The following is a 20,956-nucleotide window of genomic DNA, read 5'->3' as shown; positions in this document are numbered from 1 at the left end:
CGACTTCATTCACAAACACACACCTCTGTGAGCAATGGCAGCATCAATATCTACCACTTACAAGATATCAGTGAATGATATATGTCAAGACAAGCTTCTCGAGATCCTGAACTACAAACTCAGAGGCAATTTTCGTCTTAAGGTGCCGCCAAACTTTGTCAACGCCATTGTCCATGACTAAGCAAGCATTAGTTGAAAGGGGATATATATGTCATACGACTGCCTGTTCACATAACAGTAAGTCTTAGAGTGTCCAGTCAGAACACGTCTCTAACAAGGGAAAGAATGACTTCCTCCACCAGTTTGGCTACCGGCTAGAAGGGGGAATTTGATCGGACGAGTCGATGTAAGAGTTGAACCTCATATTTCACTCTGCGTGCGCCCCTAGTCAACAGTACACAATTTTCGCATTAGCAATTGAACATCTGACACCTGCTTGAACGACGACACAGGGACGGATAGGTCTGCATGGAAGTGGTGTTATGTTACGTCTCCTATCATTGCATATCGGTATCATTTGCGAGGTCGTGTGTCAAGCTTGCGAAATCATTGAAGTCGGGCTTGCAGGCTATCAGTCACACCCCCACAGGCCCAAGTTTCGCCCAATTTGAACAATATAGGGTTCACTGAAATTTTAGTCTAGATTACTAGGCTTCCCGAGGTATCCAAGTTTCAAGTATCAATCGGTTAGAAGAGCGTGGTAATTAGATCTCATATCAAGTTTCGCAGAATTAATGGCCTGTCGTCCTCCCTACAATTAGTCCTTTTTTTGATGACTGTAGCCCCTAATTCTAGGTTTTTATGAACAGATGCTAGCATTAAAAGTTCTTCTCTTTCATCATTGGAGGAGGAACACTCTGGTGATCAGAGTATGGCAAATGAGATATAAAAATCAGAGACTTGCTCATCATATGGCTGCTCTCCGACTCAAATCTCTAGCATTTAAGCTCGTTCCGAAGTCTGCGAAAGAAATCATTCGAGTATCTTTCAGTGGTCACCAAATAAGATGTTCTCACATGTCATCAAATCAAGTCAGTAGAGGACTTTTGAGGAAGCATGTATAGAAATAGTGGAGATGGCGCATGGCGCATAACCCATCGCCTTGAGCTCTACAAGCGCCACTGTGGCATGCTCCTCTCCGCCCGAACCAAGTGCGTCTTTTCTTGTGAGTGAGTGGACAATGACGAGTATCCGCTAGCCAAGTCTGAACTTCCGGCGCATCGGTATGGGATATCTGGTCGAACCAGGGCCATGAAGCTAATCGTAATCCACGATTCGTTCAAACACTGCATTGAAACTGCATTGATGCCCAAGTACTGGTACATCCAGGACCATGGCCATGCACTCTTTACAGCCACGGGGCGATTCATGACATTGCCACTTAAGTTTCAAAGCATGGTCTTTCCATCAAATCGATAGTGTATTTTCCGAAGCTTGAGCCTGGGCCTAAGTCCAGTAGGTTGGTTCGCTCATCGCCATGCCTATCTAATTCGTTGTATTATGGCGTCCAGGCTATGCTATCGAATTTTCGAATTAAGATCAAAATGTTCAAGCTAAATTCGTAAAAGTGATTGCAACTACCACGTGATCGAGGTCAGTTCATGATGGCCATAAGAGCTTCACCAAGGACCTGCACGGACTGGTCACCACGGTGCACCGGTGGTGGGTCTTTCTTTAACCCCATGAAATGATACACCGCTTTTTGCGCAGCTCGAACCGAATACTCCATGGTGAAAGTCACATCTCGATCTATCTCGACATACTGCCCTAACAGTCCGAGGTTTCGACTGTCCTTGGGAATAACATCTGGTCTATCTCCCTTCTCTCTTGTCAAGAAGGGACTGCCGATAAAGGGCATGACACAAGGTATGGTCGTAGACTTCTCCAAAGTCGGGCTCAATGGAAACTTGAGGTGATGCAGTAGCTCCGTCAGAATCTCTTGCCCAGTACATTGCATCATAGGCTTCTTAACGAACGTTCCCTCTTGGTCAGGATAGAGTCCGTATCCCCACAATACAAAGACATTATCAGGCTGGTCGAGGAAATAAGGCTGATTCGGGATTGTTACCGACATCATCCACGGGCAATCTCGAAAAGTGATTAGAGGACAAACGCCGTTAGACGTTCCCGACCACTTTCTAAGATGGTCAAGGAAGCTTGCGTCAACTGCAGTTATGGTGAAGGAGAGCCACATAGATTTCGAAGAGCGATTGATAAAGGTCTCGGGCCGGCCGAATGTGTCAGCATGCGTGTTGAGCTGTGGATCTGCGAGTGACACCCAGAACTTCCACACAGGATCTGGATCACTCAGGATACTCTCCTGTGTTGGTAGTGGTGGCGGCGGTCTATCATCTCCTCCGATCCTGGAACTTGAGGTCATCGAACCGAGTGTGATTAGCACAACATCGGAAGACTTTACGTCCAGCGTGCTCTTCACACCTCTGCTCTCAACTTGAAGTTCCGATACACTGATCTCATCTCCTGGAAGGAAGGACACAGAAAGCACCTTCGTGTCTTGACCGCAAATGTTAGACATGACAGCGTTGGGACCATTGCTATTGACTTACCATACTGAAAATCGACCCCAAGATCCTTGAGATGGGTTTCCATGGGCAAAATGACAGACTGGTAGTCATTCATTGGCGTTCGCTCGATACCCGCTAGTGTGCTGATGTTTGTGAACTCGTGCAGAAAACGGTGGAGGTACCGACGGAACTCGATCGCACTATGCCATGGCTGAAAACCATACATGCTCGACCACATGTCCCAGAACTTCGTCTCAAAGAACTCTGGTCGAAAATGAGCCTGGATCTCACCACTACCAATCTTTTCCTCGGTCTCGATCACTATGCCTAAAAGGTCAAGCCGTTCTTTGGTGCTGAGACCGATGCTCGTCACATCTAGGATCTGCGGTCCGTCTGGCCGTGTAGCAACAAGCCGAGCCTTGAATTGGGCTTTTTCCTCGACATTCTTGTTGAAAGATTCAATCTCGTCGCGCAGTGTTACCTTTGGGTCCGTCGTGGATGGAATCTTGGATAGAGTGTCATAAAGACAGTGATAAGAGAAGTTGAGTTTCCGCGCCGCTCTCACAAGGTAGCCACGCTTCCAGTCCTCTCCAGCTCCTCCCATTGACCCCCCTGGAACTGGAGACGCTTCAATGATATGTATCTGGTTGGCGGGTACATGTGCGTCGTAGTAAAGATGAACAGCTGCGGAGAGTGACGCTATGCCTCCTCCAACGAGGTACACATGGGTGTCCTCAGGTCGCCTTGCAGGCTCCAGCTGAGAAACGTCTTCCATTTTGAAGGCGATAATGAGTCAAGATAGATCATAGATGTAATCATCATTCGCCCTTGAGAAGTGTAATATCCAATATAGAGACTGCCTTGGGTCTTGATAAACGCCAGCTAAATCGCCACTGGCGACAGATGAGTATTGGACGAGTAGACGGAAGATTATACAAATATGGCAAACAAACCAAGACTTTGAGTAAAAGCTCGATGGGTCACACACAACGAGAAACTCTTGTCGAGACAATCTGATTCGGACCTGCAGGGACAACAACACAAGGTATCATCACTTCCGCGCGGGATGTGGCCCTTCTCTCCGCTTTAAGGCATCACAGTGTAACAATTGTCCAATAGAAGCGTCCAATTACAGAATTGAGTGCCAGCTACAAGTGTCTCCAGTGCAACAGGGCGAAGTAATAGCTGTCGGATGGTAGCAGAGCGGAACTTTAGAGTAACAAACAATGATGTAGGAAGCGCCTGATGGTGGCCGGATCGTACGATTCAGCCACTGAAAATTTAGCGCAAAAGCCTCACCATTGGCCGGGTCCGATCTGGAATTCGGCACGTTCGCTAGGCCTGCCTGCAAGACAGGGGACTGCGGAGCCGTCCAGTGCGGGCCGTGAAACATCTTGACAATGCAGCTCCACGAGTTTGGCAAGTCCAAGAGAAAGTTTCTCAATAAAAAAGGTGACAAGGGTGAGATCGGTTCTAAAGAGTGTCGCCCAGATCCGATCGAAGATCTGTTGCTCGATCCTAGGGGGGTGGAATCCAGATGCAGGGTGTCTGAGACACCGCGCCGATTTCACCCTGACTTAGCCCGAATGGCTCTAGATAGGCGACATGACCGAACCTATGTAAGACCGTTTATGTATGTATGATATATATATACTCGGACATCTTGTCAAATTTGCCGACCTTCGCTCGCCTTCCACTTCCCCATTGCTGGCGAGACTAGATGTGAGTGCGGGGCCGAGCACGAAAAGCAAATGCGGGGTGGAATGACGGCATGCGGAAGAAGGCCGGCCCTCGGGTTCAGCCCACGGGAGCTACAGGATAAACTTACAAGCACCGCGATATCGCTCAACGACTTCTCGTTGCTTTGTAAGAGATAGTCCCACTGTATTCTGTGTCATAGAGCACAAAATCACAATATATTGTCATCAATTCAGCTGCTGAGGCAGTCAAATTAGAGAAACGCCAACTGACTGACAAAATGTCGACCCCCCTGAAACTCGCAGTGCTGGATGATTACCAAGGCTTCGCTGAGCCTCATTTCAAGGAGTTGGATCCAGCCAAGTACGATGTGACCATTTTTAGGGACACCCTCCTGCCTTACAATCATCCTGATACCCCTCAGGAGGTGAAGGATCAGCTCGTTAAAAGATTTCAGCCATTCGCCATCATTTGTATGTATCAGACAAGTTAACGTCTCCCCCGCACTAATATCTCCTAGGCACTATGAGGGAGAGAACTCCGTTTCCAAAAGAACTTATCGATCAACTTCCCAACCTGAAGTTATTGCTCACCACGGGTGTCCGCAATGCTTCACTCAACTTGCCAGCTCTCAAGGAGCGTGGCATCCCTGTCGCGGGGTGTCTTGTTCCTTCTGACAGCACAACACAACACACGGTGGCGTTGATCCTTTCTCTTGCCCGGAACTTGACACCGGATGATCGCTCTGTCAAGAGCGGTGGCTGGCAGACATCGTCTGCCATTGGTTTGACAGGGAAATACTTCGGTGTTCTTGGTTTGGGTAGACTTGGAGCGGCGACCGCCAAGATCATGCAACAAGCTTTCGGGATGAAGATCCTGGCTTGGAGCACGAACCTCACCCAGGGCGCCGCTGATGAGAAGGCTCAAAGCCTAGGACTCCCCATTGAATCGGAGGACGGTGAGAAGACCTTCAAGGTCGTGAGCAAAGAGGAATTGTTCAAGACGGCGGATGTCGTAAGCGTGCATCTCGTGCTGTCCGACAGATCAAGAGGTATCGTCAGTGCGAAGGAATTGGAGTTGTTGAAGCCGGACGCCATGTTTATCAACACTTCTAGAGGCCCGTTGGTCGTTGAGAAGGATTTAATCGATATTCTGAAGAAGGGCAAGATCCGAAGTGCCGCTCTAGATGTCTTTGAAATCGAGCCTCTGCCCCTGGATAGCGAATGGAGGACAACCAAGTGGGGAGAAAATGGCAGCAGTGACGTTCTCCTGTCACCCCACATGGGATACGTGGAGAAGAGTGTCCTATCTCACTGGTATACCAAGCAAGTTGAGAACGTTTTGAGATGGGAGAAGGGTGAGGCCCTAGCACAGAACTTCTTTTGAGACAGCGTTTTGATACAGCATCCTCATCCCTAATGTAGCATGTTCGATGTGATGCAGGGTGAAGTGTCTTTCAAGCCAAATCTCTTATCAGCTACTTTCAAGAAGTCTCCAGTGAAGATACAAAGCAATTTGCGTGTTATTCTCCTTCATGGTCAATGAGGACACCCTAGTCTGGGATGTCCTGAACTCTTATGTGAAATGAATTTGTCCATTCTCATCGACGTCTTTGTCGTTTCATTTGCATCTGGATTCATTTGGGATCACCGGGGAGCCCAGGCTATGTTTGGCGTCGTCTCGACGATATCAACCTCCATCGCTGCTTCCTAAACCAAATAGTACACACCCCGTTCTTTCCTCCGTATCTTGCTGCCCTTCCTGTTCCTAGTCGCTACCTTTCTTCCAGGTGGTTCATCAAATTCTCATTCTTTTCCCCCTCGTCCACGACCGTATCGACAACATCTCGCCCAATCCTCCACAGAGCCGTCATCCTCAGGATCGCTTCCTTAAACCATGTCTCTGCCAGCCAAACACGAGCCTGGTCTAGGAGAGACCAAGCCTGTCACTGACAAGATTACAAAACCCGAGGATGGGAAACTCGAGAGCTCATCCTTTGGCGGGCTGCCGGTCTCTGATCCCGCGACATCCTCGACTCAACTCATTGCTTCCATCGAGAGTGACGAGTTTCCCCGCTACTCTACCACCCCCAGCTATTCGGCCCCCCAACACCGAGCATATCCATACCAGAAAGCAGCAGCGCTGAATATTCGTAGCGGACCAGCTCCGCAGAAGGGAACGCCACAAGATCGCTTCAGAACTGCGGTCTTAGGCATCGATGAGGCTTCACAGCCTGTTTCCCGTACTCCTTACGTGCCAACCGCTCCAGTTCCAATTCCTTTCATTCCCCGCCCGTTCAATCCTACGATGACTTGGGGTGACTTCACTCCAGGCGTTCCTGCGAGGAACGATGGCGGCCCATATGGAGGTCCCGCGCCTCCTGCCGCCTTCGGGGCAAACTTCACGAACACAATGCCGACGGCGTGGGCAGCAACTATGCCCTTCAATGCCGCTCCAAAGACGAACACGGCTCACGCAGGTCCCCGGGCACCTCCAGTCGTCAACCAAACTGCGCGTCCGGGCCAGCCAAAGAGTGAGGAAGCTCCGACTGCGCGTCTGTCCACAGAATGCCAGGACCGCGCATTCAACCCGGAGTTCATCGAGTCCACCACCCCAAATGGTCTTTTCTGGTGCTCAGTACGCTTGAAAGAGCAGCTCATTCGCCCAACCAAAGCATATCCCACACCGTCCGCGGCAAAGCTTGCCATTGCTGAGCGAGCTTTGCAAGTAATCCGATCCTGGCCGAAGCCCACGAAAGCGGAAAGACTCCGACAGAAGAACGATCGGATTCGCTGCCTTGACGAGCAACTGCGCATGATCACTAAGGAGCGCAATGATCTCAAAGTAGGCAATATCAATGGAGACGACAGCTCTCAGGCTCTCAAAGTAGCAGTTAAAGGAGCAGAAAATGCCACAATTAACGTCAATATGAACAATCCCGTCGAGGCTCGCGCCTTTCTCGAGGGTATCAAGGTGGGACAGCAGCTGGCGGCTTCGGGAACTAAGCGCGACGACCATCGCAAGGATGGTCGAAGCCGCCGTCGTTCCCGTTCCCCAATCGAGAATCCTAACCGATCAGGCGGTATCAACTTACCTACTTATCGTGACCGGTCGGATCCTCGACGTCATCACTCCCAGCATAATAGCTGGCGCGAGTCCTCTGAGAGCTCGCACGGCTACTACCGTGCAGGGAGTCGAGATCCCGCACTGCCAAACACCGATCGGTATCGCCCTCACTCTTGCGAGGCCAGCGGAAGACTTCAGAATGCAAAATCATCTGAGGAGGCAGAGCGAGGTCGGAGCCGCGCGAGGAAGTAAATGTACCCTCTCCACCCAGGCAATTGTGCGCCAAGGTGTACCCTTCTTTCTCCATACTCGTATCTGTTGGCAGAGAACATCACGACACCAAGAATTGATTTCGCTGTCTAGTGCGTTACAGTCAGTATCGTCTAGCTTCCTCCTCTGGAATTTCCTCTGATTTTTAGTTAGGGCTTGGTTCGTCTTTTGGTCACTTCGGAGACTGTTGGCTTGTGGACTTTCCCCCTTCAAGAATGGGGCTCGTGCAAGCTTGGTTTAGACATGGATGGATGTAATACTATTGCAGATGTATAAGTTTCTCTTGCGCGGTCAGAGAGGGTCTGCTGGTGGAGCAATTTCTCCATTTTACGCTGATGGGAGAGGATGTCTAATACTCGCTCATACAGCATCTCGTCATCGGTATGGTTGTTAGAGGATAGTGACGATCGGGTCACAAATCCGCATGTTAGTTGTTTGGCTTAGTGTAACGACATTGTATCAATAAAATGGACCTGTAACAATTTCCGATCAGTGTGCTGAACTTGATATAATCACAAAGCTGCTTGTATGAAACATCAATCGACGGCTTACTAGATGATCTCGAAGCATCATTCAAAAGCACACTCTCAACAGCTTCCCGCACATGAGACTCTATTTTACATAGATAACCATATCATAACCTACTGGGCATTCTTGATGCTCCGTCTAGCCTTATGACTGTGCCGTTTAGCATAGGGTTTTCGATTGCATGCCTTACCGTGATGGCAAACTCCTCTGGCTTGCCCTCCCTCTGCGGAAACTCCATCGCTTTCTGCAGGCTCTTCCTGGTCTTCTCATTCATCATGGACGTCATGGGTGTTTCGAACGTTCCCGGCGCAATAGTCACCACGCGGATGCCGAACCGCGAAAGGTCCCGGGCCATGGGCAGCGTCATGGACGCCACGGCGCCCTTGCTAGCCGCGTAGCTGACCTGGCCCATCTGCCCATCAAAGGCAGCTGCTGACGCCACCATGACCACGACGCCGCGCTCGCCGTCGGGCTCAGACGGAGGAGTGGCGGCAAGGTGAGGCAGCGCCTGTCGGGCGACGTCGAGCGTGCCGCGGACGTTGATGCCCAGCACAAAGTCAACGTGGGCGAGCGAGAAGGGCTTGCCCTTCCTGTCGAGGATCAAGCCCGGATGGCCGACGCCGGCGGCGGGGACGATGCCGCCCAGGGCCTTGCCGGTGTGCTTGATCCACTCGACGGCGCCCTGCACGGCGGCGGCCACGCTGTCCGTCTCGAGCACATCAGTGACCCAGAACTTGGCGACGGCGCCGAGTTCCTTGACGAGGGCTTGGCCGGCGTCCTCGTTCATGTCAAGGATTGCGACGTTGCCGCCGTGCTTAGCGATGTCTACGGCGCAGGCGCGGCCCAGGCCAGATGCACTGGGAGGTGATGTTAGTGAGATTGATCGAGGGTAAGCGCATGTGATAATGGGTGTATATACCCGCCGGAGATGATGAAGGTTCGGTCGATAATCTTCATCTTGACTTATAGAATATAAATAGACTCTTTGAAACAAGCACTATCGTTAAGGAGGTTGAGATTTGAAGTAATAAGAGCTCATCCAACATAGCATTATGGAGGATAGATGGTTGGAAAGCAGCGTATAAATGGATGAAGTCAAGTTCGGGTCAAGCTGTACAGAAGCCTCGGTAGTGAAGAGCGAGCCACCCGGTCCACCCACCACTATTCCAATTGGCCTGATCCTTGCATACCCCGGACCGCTGCCGCTACGTTAGGCCCTGCTGAGCCACACTTGCACAGCGGGCGCTGCCAGCCTATCGGTGCCGCAAAGGCTCCCTGATAAGCACCTGAAAGCGTTTCGTTTCCAGGGCGGCGGCGTGTGACCTGTGCTGCTTGCATCAGCGAGCAGAGCAGTCGTGCGTATCCACCACGATCAAATTCCAAGATTCCCGCAACACCAAGCAACATTCCTTGTAACAGCGAATCTGCACGCGGCCACCGCGTACTGTCTTCAACAACACATGCATCGCATCGGTACGCTATAAAAGTCTAGGTCGTGCTCTCCCAAAGAGCAGACATTCAACATGACGAGACCGCGGGGCTCCTCCGCCGCGAGCGAGGAGAGCACCGGCACCGCGCGCGACCAGGTACGATCCGCGTCTCCTGACCCGGCGAGCCCTCATCGCTCGTTGCGCGGCAGACACTGATGCTCGATATACAGGAACTAGGGAGCATGTATGACTACCTTGCGAAGATCATTCTGCTAGGACCAAGCGGGACGGGAAAGTGAGTGTCTTGTGTTTTACGTGGTGTGGTGGCTCGGCGTCTTCGGCTTTGATTGTCTTACGATATCTGGAAACTTGTGGCGCAGGGTCAAGAGCTTGCAGGAGCTTGAGTTGAATCATGTGGCTGATACGTTGTCTTCCCCAGGTCATGCATATTACACCGCTTCGTGAAGAACGAATGGAGGGTCCTCTCGTCGCAAACCATCGGCGTGGAGTTCGCAAGCAAGATCATCAAAGTCGGCACCGGGGCACGGCGGAAGCGAATAAAGCTACAGGTACGGAACCAAACTGTGCAGCCTCTATGTCGGATGCTGCCCCAGGAAGGGGTAGATGCGGCACGGTGATGGAGATGAAGACTAACGAGCTTTCCAGCTCTGGGATACAGCTGGCACTGAGCGCTTCCGCTCCGTCTCGCGGAGCTATTATCGCGGAGCCGCTGGGGCGATTCTAGTCTACGACATTACCTCGCACAAGAGCTTCAACAGCCTACAACCGTTCCTAAACGATGCACGAGCTCTTGCCTCTCCCAATCTCACGCTCCTCCTTGTTGGCAACAAGCTCGACCTAGCGAGCGAATCACTGGTCGACACTACCGTCCCACCACCGACACCGAGCAGCGTCTCCTCCGCGTCGATTCCATACTCTAGCTCACAAGGCGCGAGCAGCAGCACTGGGCTTGGCTCGCAGCAGCGCGCAACGATAGCGCCCGATGGACGAGAGGTGTCTGCCACAGAGGCAAGCCGGTGGGCGAGCGGTGTGAACGTGCCCGTGACGATGGAGGTCAGCGCGTTCAACGGGGAGGGCGTGGACGAGATCTTTGGACGGCTGGCGCGGATGATCCTCACCAAGATCGAGCTGGGAGAGATCGACCCCGACGACCCCATGAGCGGAATCCAGTACGGAGACGCAGGCGGGACCTGGAATGCAGGGGCGAGCGATGGTGCCAGCATCAAGAGCTCGATGACGGCGGACGAGATCGGAGTCGGCACGCGGAGGAGAAGACGGGGAAAGCCACGGGGTCAGTGGGGCGGGATGAGAGAATGGGAGGAGGTGTTCACGCTGAACAATAGACGCAGGGGCGGGGGTTGTGAGTGCTAAATGATGAGAACGACATGTTGGAGTTTGGGCGCAGAGACTGGATAATTACTACACAGATGATACCTATTTCCCTTTGTCGCAATGGATATATCTTGCTCCATGCCTGCGTATAGATACAAGGAGAAGAGAGCTGGCACGGAGCAGCCAACTACAGCTTAATGGTGGAAGATTCAAGATTAGCATACGTTTAGCGAGCACCTCAGAACGAAGCATTGTAATTGTTTGGCTTTTAACCTAGTAAATGTCTGAACCAAACATGGCATTTGTCGTAGTGTTTCGGCTTAGTCAGATTTCTCAGATTGAGGGTCTGGTGAAGCTAAAATTGCAGTGAAAAGTTGGACAGTTCTGCACAATTTGACCGGCGGTTCGAAATTGTCATAAAGCATCTAGAGCTGTTAGTTAGCCGCTTGAAGATACATCACAGATTGCATACATGTCGGATCATCAAGCCATATCAAGGACCAAGGCAGGAGAAGGTTCGCACTTAGGTATAGACAAGAGGTGATCTAGCATTATCGAGAAGTAGTATGCCCACGAATAAGCTACCTTGTCTTTACTACAGTACAATGATCAGAGCAGGGTTCGTGATACGAATAATCATCGTGAGGCTGTTATTAATATAAGTGCAGTCGGGTAGTCTGGCAGGTAGTTAATCTTGCTGCAAGCCTCAGCCAACTTAGGCTAAATTGGGACGGCGGAGGTCCTCCCTCCGTGACGCTACCGCTGAGACGGGTCCCTACTGCATTGAAGACTGTCATCTGCGGCGTGATCTCTGGCGCTCTCGATGCAGGGATCATCATCGTTGGCGGCTCATCCTCGGGTTGTAAATGCTGTGTTTCGTGATGTTCACTGGTTCACAGGAGCATGGGCGTTGTTAGATGAGGGAAGGCTTCCCGATGTTCCATCTTGTTAAACCTCTTTGGTTAGCCTCTGGCTGTAAAAGCTCGAGTTTGGTCCAGCAGTCAACTTTTGTCGTGGGGATTGAACTACGAATATCAGAAGATGGCGGCATGTCTTGCTCAAAACCCCGACGTTCCATCGATCTAAGTTTCGCCGTATGTACATACAGACAGAATTGTCCGTAGTTCGCGGTAGTAGAGAGCCCTGGAGTTGCTGCAACCCTGTGGCTACAAGCCACACCTTCTCGATGACATGACTGACTTTAGCCGCCTTTACCCAGTGAGCATCCCTGAAAATACATTGCGTTGGGAAGCAAATTGAAGCAATGGTACCCGGCGAGCAGCATCTTGAATCGCATCCCGCGTGTCCCTACGGCATTACCCACAGTGGAGAGACCGGGGGAGCTTCGTGCGTGCATGGTGCAGCCCACTGCAGATGCATCTGTGCCCTCGGCGAATGTCCTCCCGCGCTCATTGACTGGCGCGCGTTGGTAAAAGAGGATGATCATGGGTTTAGGTTGCTTGGGGTTCGTTGTCTAGTCAAGTCAAGTGAACCAGGTTGTCCAGGCCCAAACTTGATAAGTGTGATGACTTATGGGATTGAGAATCAGTCCTCCTCGTCCCTACCTGCCTTAGATAGACCCGATCCCATCAACTATAAGAAGGCACGATCCACGTCAACTCAGCAACTTTACCAAAGCCTCATCTGCTACCCCAATTCTTGCTCTCATCAAATATCCAACTTTGATTATACCCCGCCATCGTGAACCCCCTCACCCCACAATGGCGCCCCGCACCATCATCCCTATCGACAAGAACTGGGAGTTCAAGCAGGCAGACAAGGAGGACAGCAAGTATCTTCCCGTCGGCCAATTCCCAACGAACGTTCACCTCGATCTGCTACATCACGGTCTTATTCCCGACCCCTTCATCGGCAAGAATGAGCTCGATGTGCAGTGGATCGGCGAGGCCCAATGGGTATACAGGACAACCTTCACGGCGCCGTCCGTGACCAGCGGTGCCAAAGCCATTCTCGCCTTCGATGGCCTAGACACGTTTGCCACGGTGCTGCTGAATGGAAAGACAATCCTCGAGACGGATAACATGTTCACGCCTGAGCGGGCAGACGTCACATCGGTTGTGAAGGAGGGTGACAATGAGCTAGTCATCACCTTCGACAGTGCATATCTAAGAGGCTGGAAGCTGGTCGAGAAGTTCCCAGACCACAAGTGGGGTTGCTGGAATGGTGACAGTTCACGACTAGCTGTCAGGAAAGCACAATATCACTGGGTAAGCTTGTTTGTGCTCAGTCCATACTTCCGAGGGCTAACACAACCTCGCAGGGTTGGGATTGGGGCCCGACTTTGATGACCTGCGGGCCGTGGCGACCCGTCAATCTCGAGATCTACGATAGCAGATTATCAGATCTATACTTTGACTCAACGGTGGAGAAATCCTTGGAATCAGCAACAGTGGTAGTGCACGCCGCGGTAGAAGGTGAGGCTGAGAAGGTCCGGCTGGATGTCACTTTGAACGACCAATCGGTCTCTTCTGAAACGGTAGAGGCCAAGTCAGGGGCTGTATCAGCGACATTTCACATCAGCAACCCTTCCTTGTGGTATCCCATCCGATACGGCAAGCAGCCGCTCTATACCGTCAAAGCGACACTCTTGAGCGGAACTGAAGAGATCGACACCATTACCAAGAAGATCGGCCTGCGGAGAGCAGAGCTGGTACAAGATCCCCTGAAAGATCAGCCCGGCTCATCGTTCTTCTTCAGAATCAACAACATTCCCATCTACTGTGGAGGTAGTGACTGGATTCCTGCGGATAACTTCATTCCTCGCATCAGCCGCGAGCGTTACTACGACTGGGTGAAGTTGGTGGCAGATGGCAACCAGTTCATGATAAGAGTATGGGGTGGCGGCATATACGAGGAGCAGGCCTTTTACGATGCTTGTGACGAGCTTGGAATCCTTGTCTGGCAAGACTTCATGTTCGGCTGCGGCAATTACCCTGCATGGCCAGAACTCCTCAAGTCCATCGAGCGAGAAGCGACGGAGAATGTCAAGCTTCTTCGACACCACCCTTCTATTGTGATATGGGCAGGAAACAACGAGGACTACCAGTACCAGGAGAGCGAGGGTCTGACCTATGACTTTGAGAACAAGGACGCTGAGTCCTGGTTGAAGACAGACTTCCCTGCGAGATACATATACGAGAAGGTCTTGGACGATGTCTGCAAGGAGCTAATCCCTGGAACTTACTACCACTTCGGCAGCCCCTGGGGCAAAGGAGTTGACACGCGGGATCCAACGGTGGGCGACATCCACCAGTGGAACGTATGGCACGGTACTCAGGAGAAATATCAAAACTTTGACAAGCTAGTCGGCCGCTTCGTATCAGAGTTCGGCATGGAAGCGTTCCCCTCCGTCAAGACGATCGACGCTTTCCTGCCCCTGGGCAAGGACGACCCAGACCGGTACCCGCAGAGCTCGACGATGGACTTCCACAACAAGGCGGACGGGCACGAGCGGCGGATTGCACTCTACCTGGTGGAGAACATGCGGTACGCGCCAGACCCGCTAGAGCAGTTCGTGTATAGCACGCAGCTGATGCAAGCCGAGGCGCTGGCGAGCGCGTACCGGCTGTGGAAGCGGCAGTGGAAGGGCCCCGGGCGCGAGTACTGCGGCGGCACGCTGGTCTGGCAGATCAACGACTGCTGGCCGGTCACCTCGTGGAGCATCTGCGACTACTACCTGCGTCCCAAGCACGCCTACTTCACCGTCAAGCGCGAGATGGCGCCTCTCAGCATCGGCATGACCAGGCGCGAGCACAGGCACCCCAAGGACAAGTACACGCGCGTCAACATTGAGGTCAAGACGCAGATTGAGGTCTGGGGCAGCAATTTGACGCTGGAGGATCTGACGGTTGACTGCGTGTTGAAGGCGTGGGATGTCGAGACTGGCAAGGAGACGTTCTCGAAAACGGTAGCTGAGGGGCTACTACTCCCGGAGAACAGATCGACTGAAGTCGTTGCGATGGATGTGCCTGTCGACAAAGCGGGAGATGAAGCGAGAACCGTTGTGGCGACTTACTTCATCCAGAACGGGAAGCAAATTGCGCGATACGTTAACTGGCCGGAGCCCCTTAAGTATCTTCACCTGCAAAAGCCGAAGCAGTTGAAGGCGGAACTATCGAGTGATGGCAAGTTTGTGGAGGTCAGCGCAGAGTTTCCCGTGAAGGGCGTCGCAGTGGAATGTGTGGATGACAAGGTGAAGTTCGACGACAACCTGGTTGATATTGTGCCGGGAGAAGTCGTGAAAATTGGTGTTACAGGGGCAAGCAGCTCTTCAGTTATCACGACGAGGTACTTGGGAATGCTCAACTGAAAGAGCCATCTCAATCAGAGTAAATATCCGACCAATTCAGGACTTTTTGCATGATTAGGGAGTGAGAAGAGCCTTTTTTCCAATATTAGATTTCATGAGCAGATCTATACATACTCAATAGACTCATCACATACAACCACATACAACCACATCCAGCCCTCGTGCAATCACATATGAAGTCCTTGTCAGCGCCTGTTTACATTATTCGATAAATTCTCAACCCGTTTTCATGTCATCCCATGCCCAGAACAACTCGCCTCCGACGCCCCCATCTTCCATTCTTGACGTTCAATTACAACAGCCGGCACGCATCTCTTACACAGCCAGGGTGCCCTCGACCTTCTCGTTGGGGCCGGCGATCAGGACCTTGATGACCTGGCCCTCCTTGACCTTCTTGAAGGCCTCCTCGGCCTGGCCGAAGGCGACGGTGCCGCTGATCAGCCTCTTGACGTCGACCTTGCCGGAGGCGACGAGCTCGACGGCGAGCTTGTAGTCGCCGCTGCCGTAGCGGAAGGAGCCCTTGGCGGTGACCTCCTTGAGGCACAGGGCCATGATGGGGAAGTTGATGTCGGCCTTGCCCATGCCGCCCTGGACGTAGGTGCCGCCCATGCGCACGACGTGCAGGCTGGTCTGGATGGAGGGCTCGGCGCCGCTGGCGTCGATGACGACGTCGGCGCCGGCGGGCAGGCCGATCTCGCGCAGGATGTTGGCGGCGTTCTCCTCGGCGGAGACGCGCTGGGAGACGTACGTGTGCGTGGAGCAGAAGGACTTGGCGAACTCGAGCTTGGAGGGCACGATGTCGACCGAGGCGACGGTGGTGGCGCCGAAGGAGCCGGCGACGGCCGCGCACAGCAGGCCGACAGGGCCGGCGCCCATGACGACGACGGACTGGCCGGGCGTGATGGCCGCCTGGCGGACGATGTGGACGGCGACGGCGAGGGGCTCGATCAGCGCGCCCTCCTGCAGGCTCACGCTCTCGGGCAGCTTGTAGCAGAAGTCCGAGGGCGCGGCCCAGAAGCCGGCGAGGGTGCCGTCGTAGGGGGGCGTGGCGGCGAACTGCATGTCCGGGCACAGGTTGTAGTGGCCGGACAGGCAGGGGATGCAGCGGCGGCAGGGGTAGCCGGGCTCGAGGGCGACGCGGTCTCCGACCTTCAGGTCCTTGACGCCCTCGCCGACCTCGACGACGGTGCCGGCGGACTCGTGGCCCAAGACCATGGGGTCCTTGACGACGAAGTGGCCGATGGCGCCATGCTCCCAGTAGTGGACGTCGGAGCCGCAGATACCCGTCCAGTTGACGGCGACGAGAACATCATGTGGCGTCTTCAGCTTGGGCAGCGGTCGCTCGCTGTATGTGACATCGTGTGGTTTGTTGAGGATGAAGGAGAGGTTCTTTTTGGAGGGGGAAGACCGTGTTAGTGGAGCTATTCGTGTAATTCCTGCGATGGAGGGGCATTAGAGGGGTTCTTCGCTTACCGACTGCGAACCCATTGTGACTGGTGGGAGAGAGTACGCTCTTAGCAGAGGAGATAGGAAGATCTAGAAGGATTGAATGAAGCTCGAAGGCTTATTGGTCGCAATAGAGGAATCAATGGCGTTGAGAGCTTCAGATCGGGGTGTAGATCAGACCTTGCGCGAGTAAGAGTGAGGAGTGTGTATATGAAGTAAGGTATGCAAGTGTACTATGCAGTAGAATGTAGAATGTGGGGTATCTAGAGCTGTCTTTGCGATCCACTTGAACAGTAATAAGCAACTATCACCAGCAAAGAAAAGACCCGTTTATCTAAGATTTATGAAGATCTCAAGAAGTTTAAGAATGGAGAGAGGGAAGAGAAGGAAGAGGAGGAGCTCGAGGGGGTCAGAGAGCTGCGAGCTTGGGCAGAGGTCTAAATAGGAGCTCCCCCCCCGTTGGCTCGCCGCTTGTCGGACGCTGTCGTCAAGGGCCACTCTGCTGCGGGGAGTGACGGCGCGCCCAGAGACACAGCAGCCCAGAACCACCAAAAGCAGCAGTTGGAAAAGGGTCTGTCTTTCTCTGCTCTTCTCTCTCTCTCTCCCCCCAGAGCCCAGTTCAACGGACTTTTCTCACCCTCTCAAACTACCTCCATGCACCATGCACCATCCTATACTTGAATTGACTTGTGCAGCGTTAAGGCATTGGCAGGCAGATCAATGCGGGGAGCTCATCGTCCTTAGCAGGCGCATGTATCTCGATGCAGCAAGAGACCGCCAAAAGCGCCTTATGCCCGTTAAGCGCAATGCAGCAACACCGCTGTCATAGCTCCCTGGCATGGCATTTCCCCCACTGCGAGCACTTAACGTTACGCCAATGCTCGGGAAGATCTAGAATCACGCTTCTCGATGCATTTCTGCTGCATTTCCACAACCTCGACTTTACCCAACGCATTTACCCGCGCCAATCACCGCTCCACACGGCACCGTAGCCTCTCGGTAGTCGGTGGATCCCCTACAGACCCTAGAGACACCGCTGAAGGTCAGGAACCGCAGCGCATCATCAGCTGAGGCGCCGAGATTTTTTTCTTGAAGCTACTGTCATGAAATGGAAAACTGGGGAAACTGGGGCAGGAGAGGGAAATCGGTTTGTTCGGCCACGATACCAGCGTACCCAGACCGTCTCTTCCTGATCTCTTTAGGCGCGCCTACTGGACACGAGCTACGCTTGAGGCTAAAGACGAGTCGAGGAGAGTGGAAGAGTCTCATGGTCTGACGGAGACATTGTTGTCGATGCCAGAAATAACTTCTCAGATGGCTGGCGGTGTTGGTGTTGAGACAGCCCCGGGGATATCTCGTTGATTCGGCCTAAGCACTTACATGACAGTACACGACAGATCACACGAGACGAGCCTGGATTTATCTGGCAGATCGAGTCCTCGACATTCCCATAACAGACAATGGCTGCATGGAGATGCATCAAGCCAAGGCAAGGGCCATAACCCGGTTACGGTTGAGTTCGACTGCCGCGTGGAGCTCCTCCAGAGCTCCTCAAGGCTACAATATCAGCTTTCATCGCTTTTATACCAGCGGCAATTGACTACATTCCGATTGGGACGGAATCGTCAACCAGCAGTCATAACATCTAAATACTATGCCACTCGCTGGCTGCAGGAGCGCACGTCACATATTATCGCCCGCAGACACGGTAGACGACGGTCGATTGATTGATTCAATGATTGAATGAGCGATTGATACATGGTGCATGCATGTACTGCCCAGCGTGTCTTGCACCGTAGCCGAATCGTCTGTCGGTCGCGGACTGTCGTTTTTAGGTCACGCAATCCATCCCAATCCATCCCAATCCATCCCATCCCATCGCGGCCGAACCCGCTTCTTTCCAGATCGCCCTTCTAGATCCCGACCCTGTGGTCTGGGACTAGCTTGTCTACTCCGGCAAGCACATGTTCTCCTGTTCACCTTCCCGCTGAATGCCAATCCTTAATTTATCCAGCTCTTTACCCGGGCAATGTCTGTTTGTCAGGCAGCACGAACTCGTGCGCAACCAGATGACTTTGCGTCTAGCTTCACCTGATCTTTTCGGTCCTTCAGATTCCCACCGTCACCCCCACCGCCTGGACCATAACTTCTGCGTGATACGGGTGATGCACAAGCCTGTACTGTACAGCCTCATCGGCATCCAGGCACCGGCCGGTGCTAAGCACCAGGACTTGTAGACAGCCGATTACACCAGTCTCAATGCCGCTTCAGCGTTCGCCGCTGCCTTTAATGACATGTCTAGCCCGCAATGACAGGCGCGGCCATCCAAAGGCCCAGGCAGTACTGTTGGATAACATCCACCGCCATGGTATCTTCACTACTGGTATGGCCTTGACGAACGACCAAAAGTGAAATGTCGACCAGAGGATGACGTCTACCAGAGGCCGTTGACACTAAGGGGGTCGACAGATCGCATGTCGAGCATGACTCCGTTTGGATCATGTATTCCGCTGCGAGCGCCAATATCAAGCCCTCTAGAGCGAATCGAGAGACATATTACATGCTCCTCCAGCAATTGCGAATATTATGCCAGCTGCAGCTGCGAGTATCCCCGATTGCAAAGCTATCCCTCTGCCTCAATTCCTAATGTTGTATCTGGATCTGCAACACCCGCATCTCGCCCTGCAGTCTTGAATCAGGGCCTGGCAAATTGGGCCGAATCTGCGCATGCTGAGCTTCAAGATCGGGTGGATCTGGCATTTACGAGCCGCCGTTGGCAGAAAATAAACTGTTGGAAGCTGTTTTGGCGTGTTGGTGAACCGCTCAGTCAATGGCCCACATGATCAGTATGCATTTCTGGTGCCACTGGGATGCCAGACTGCACTGGTTCGATGCTGGAGAGCGCTTGATGTGGCAGTCGGTGAAGGCGGGTAACAAGGTACAGCCAGCCCCATCAATGAATAATTTCTCGATCTGAGGTTATGATAGGGGTGCCGCCCAGTACTAGGTGAAGTGTCTGGCAATGAGGAATTTGTTGCTTGTAGGTGTTGGGGTGGCTTGGTAGTATGAGTGCAGAGACATCCTAAACACGGCGTCTGAGATTGTCAAACGCCCCAAACTTTGAGGGTTAGAGGAGGCATCTCCGAGATACCGACCACCTGCACTTACTTAGTTTAGACTTCATTGAGCCTCACCAAAGCTGAACCGACTACGTAACCCCAGGCAAGTCCAGTATAATCGCTATCCCCTTACTCTAGATCTGCTCCAGCGCCAAGAAGACGTGCCTCCAAAGATATCGGCTACTATTATTATATACAACCAGCATGATGTGGCTTTTCTAACTGTGTCTATTTATTTGAGAGTATTGATTCTAGAGTAGATCCATAAGATCCCTCAACTTTTTCCATAAACCGATATCTTACCCAGTGCCGTATTTCACAATGATGGACAATACAGTAAACCGTCCTCTTGAACTCATCCTCATGTACGATGTCTACGTGCGTTCTAGCGGCTCGAAGCCGAATTTTGAAGCGCTCCCACCGCAGAGCAGCACTGACAACTGGCGGGTATCTGTTGGCTCACAACACGACCATGGCAAAGGTGCAGCTATGCATCTATGTTAAGTTACTACCACAGGTCATGGGAATTCGACGGAACTCAAGCCCAACTGCCCTCACTCCAGAAACTCTAAGTCCCCAACGTTTCGCAGATGCAGATGCCAGTCGACCATAATGGCCAGTACGGTGCTACTGACCGTTCATCGATACTGCCGCCACACACAGACCACAATCGCCTACAGACCTACATTCGATCTAAATCACCCGCACACAAGCAATTACACAGCTCAAATCCTTCAATCGTCGTATCGCGCACCTGACCATACTCAATCCCTCAAGATCGCGAACCAACTGCCTAATTGATGGGAAGGGAGGTACCTCGGAAGGAGAGAAATTGTTCATAGCCTGCAAGACAGCTATAACGAGCGGTAGGTATATCTTCGTAGTGATTAGGGGTATAACAAGCCTAAGGAGCTAAGGGCAGCTGGCAGCAGCGGAGGCTACCAGGTTGGCAAGCCGTACAAAATTTAAGTTTAGAGTGTCACGGGTTGCAACACTAAGATATCTAGAATCGTATCTTAAGGCTGCCGAGCTTTGAATGCCGCCATTTGAGCGGTAACGCGAAATCCTCCAATTAGGTAATCACCGGTAATCACTATTAGGTGGCTGGTCCCAAGTTTTATAAGAAGCATTTAAATCCCCATCAGAAAACGGAGTGGTAGTTCAGTGGTAGAGTGAGTGGCCTCGAAATTC

General features: G+C 52.5%; 5 protein-coding genes across 5 annotated transcripts; 3 read left to right on the top strand and 2 right to left on the bottom strand.

Annotated features, from left to right (window-relative positions):
- Window positions 1–4,503: 4,503 nt before the first annotated feature.
- On the top strand, window positions 4,504–5,609 carry UCRPA7_8487 (putative glyoxylate reductase protein; the record flags this gene model as incomplete). Its single annotated transcript, XM_007921000.1, has 2 exons — window positions 4,504–4,696; window positions 4,744–5,609. 2 exons carry the CDS (start codon window positions 4,504–4,506, stop codon window positions 5,607–5,609), a joined length of 1,059 nt encoding a protein of 352 aa, XP_007919191.1.
- A 2,591-nt stretch (window positions 5,610–8,200) lies between these two features.
- On the bottom strand, window positions 8,201–9,044 carry UCRPA7_8486 (putative 3-hydroxyacyl- dehydrogenase protein; the record flags this gene model as incomplete). The annotated part of the gene is made up of 3 exons (XM_007920999.1): window positions 8,201–8,230; window positions 8,278–8,944; window positions 9,007–9,044. 3 exons carry the CDS (start codon window positions 9,042–9,044, stop codon window positions 8,201–8,203), a joined length of 735 nt encoding a protein of 244 aa, XP_007919190.1.
- Window positions 9,045–9,610: 566 nt separating this feature from the next.
- Window positions 9,611–10,909, top strand: UCRPA7_8485 (putative gtp-binding protein ypt4 protein; the record flags this gene model as incomplete). The annotated part of the gene is made up of 4 exons (XM_007920998.1): window positions 9,611–9,673; window positions 9,748–9,812; window positions 9,957–10,086; window positions 10,184–10,909. The coding sequence occupies 4 exons, from the start codon at window positions 9,611–9,613 to the stop codon at window positions 10,907–10,909; spliced, it is 984 nt and encodes a 327-aa protein (XP_007919189.1).
- A 1,682-nt stretch (window positions 10,910–12,591) lies between these two features.
- On the top strand, window positions 12,592–15,200 carry UCRPA7_8484 (putative glycoside hydrolase family 2 protein; the record flags this gene model as incomplete). The annotated part of the gene is made up of 2 exons (XM_007920997.1): window positions 12,592–13,098; window positions 13,152–15,200. The coding sequence occupies 2 exons, from the start codon at window positions 12,592–12,594 to the stop codon at window positions 15,198–15,200; spliced, it is 2,556 nt and encodes an 851-aa protein (XP_007919188.1).
- Window positions 15,201–15,515: 315 nt separating this feature from the next.
- UCRPA7_8483 (putative xylitol dehydrogenase protein) lies at window positions 15,516–16,688 on the bottom strand (the record flags this gene model as incomplete). The annotated part of the gene is made up of 2 exons (XM_007920996.1): window positions 15,516–16,589; window positions 16,674–16,688. 2 exons carry the CDS (start codon window positions 16,686–16,688, stop codon window positions 15,516–15,518), a joined length of 1,089 nt encoding a protein of 362 aa, XP_007919187.1.
- Window positions 16,689–20,956: the final 4,268 nt, after the last annotated feature.

Source organism: Phaeoacremonium minimum (assembly GCF_000392275.1).
Source record: "Phaeoacremonium minimum UCRPA7 unplaced genomic scaffold PA7_03_scaffold_597, whole genome shotgun sequence".
Classification (NCBI taxonomy): domain Eukaryota; kingdom Fungi; phylum Ascomycota; class Sordariomycetes; order Togniniales; family Togniniaceae; genus Phaeoacremonium; species Phaeoacremonium minimum.
Note: the sequence above shows the minus strand (reverse complement) of the source record. Positions and strands in the feature narration are given on the sequence as shown.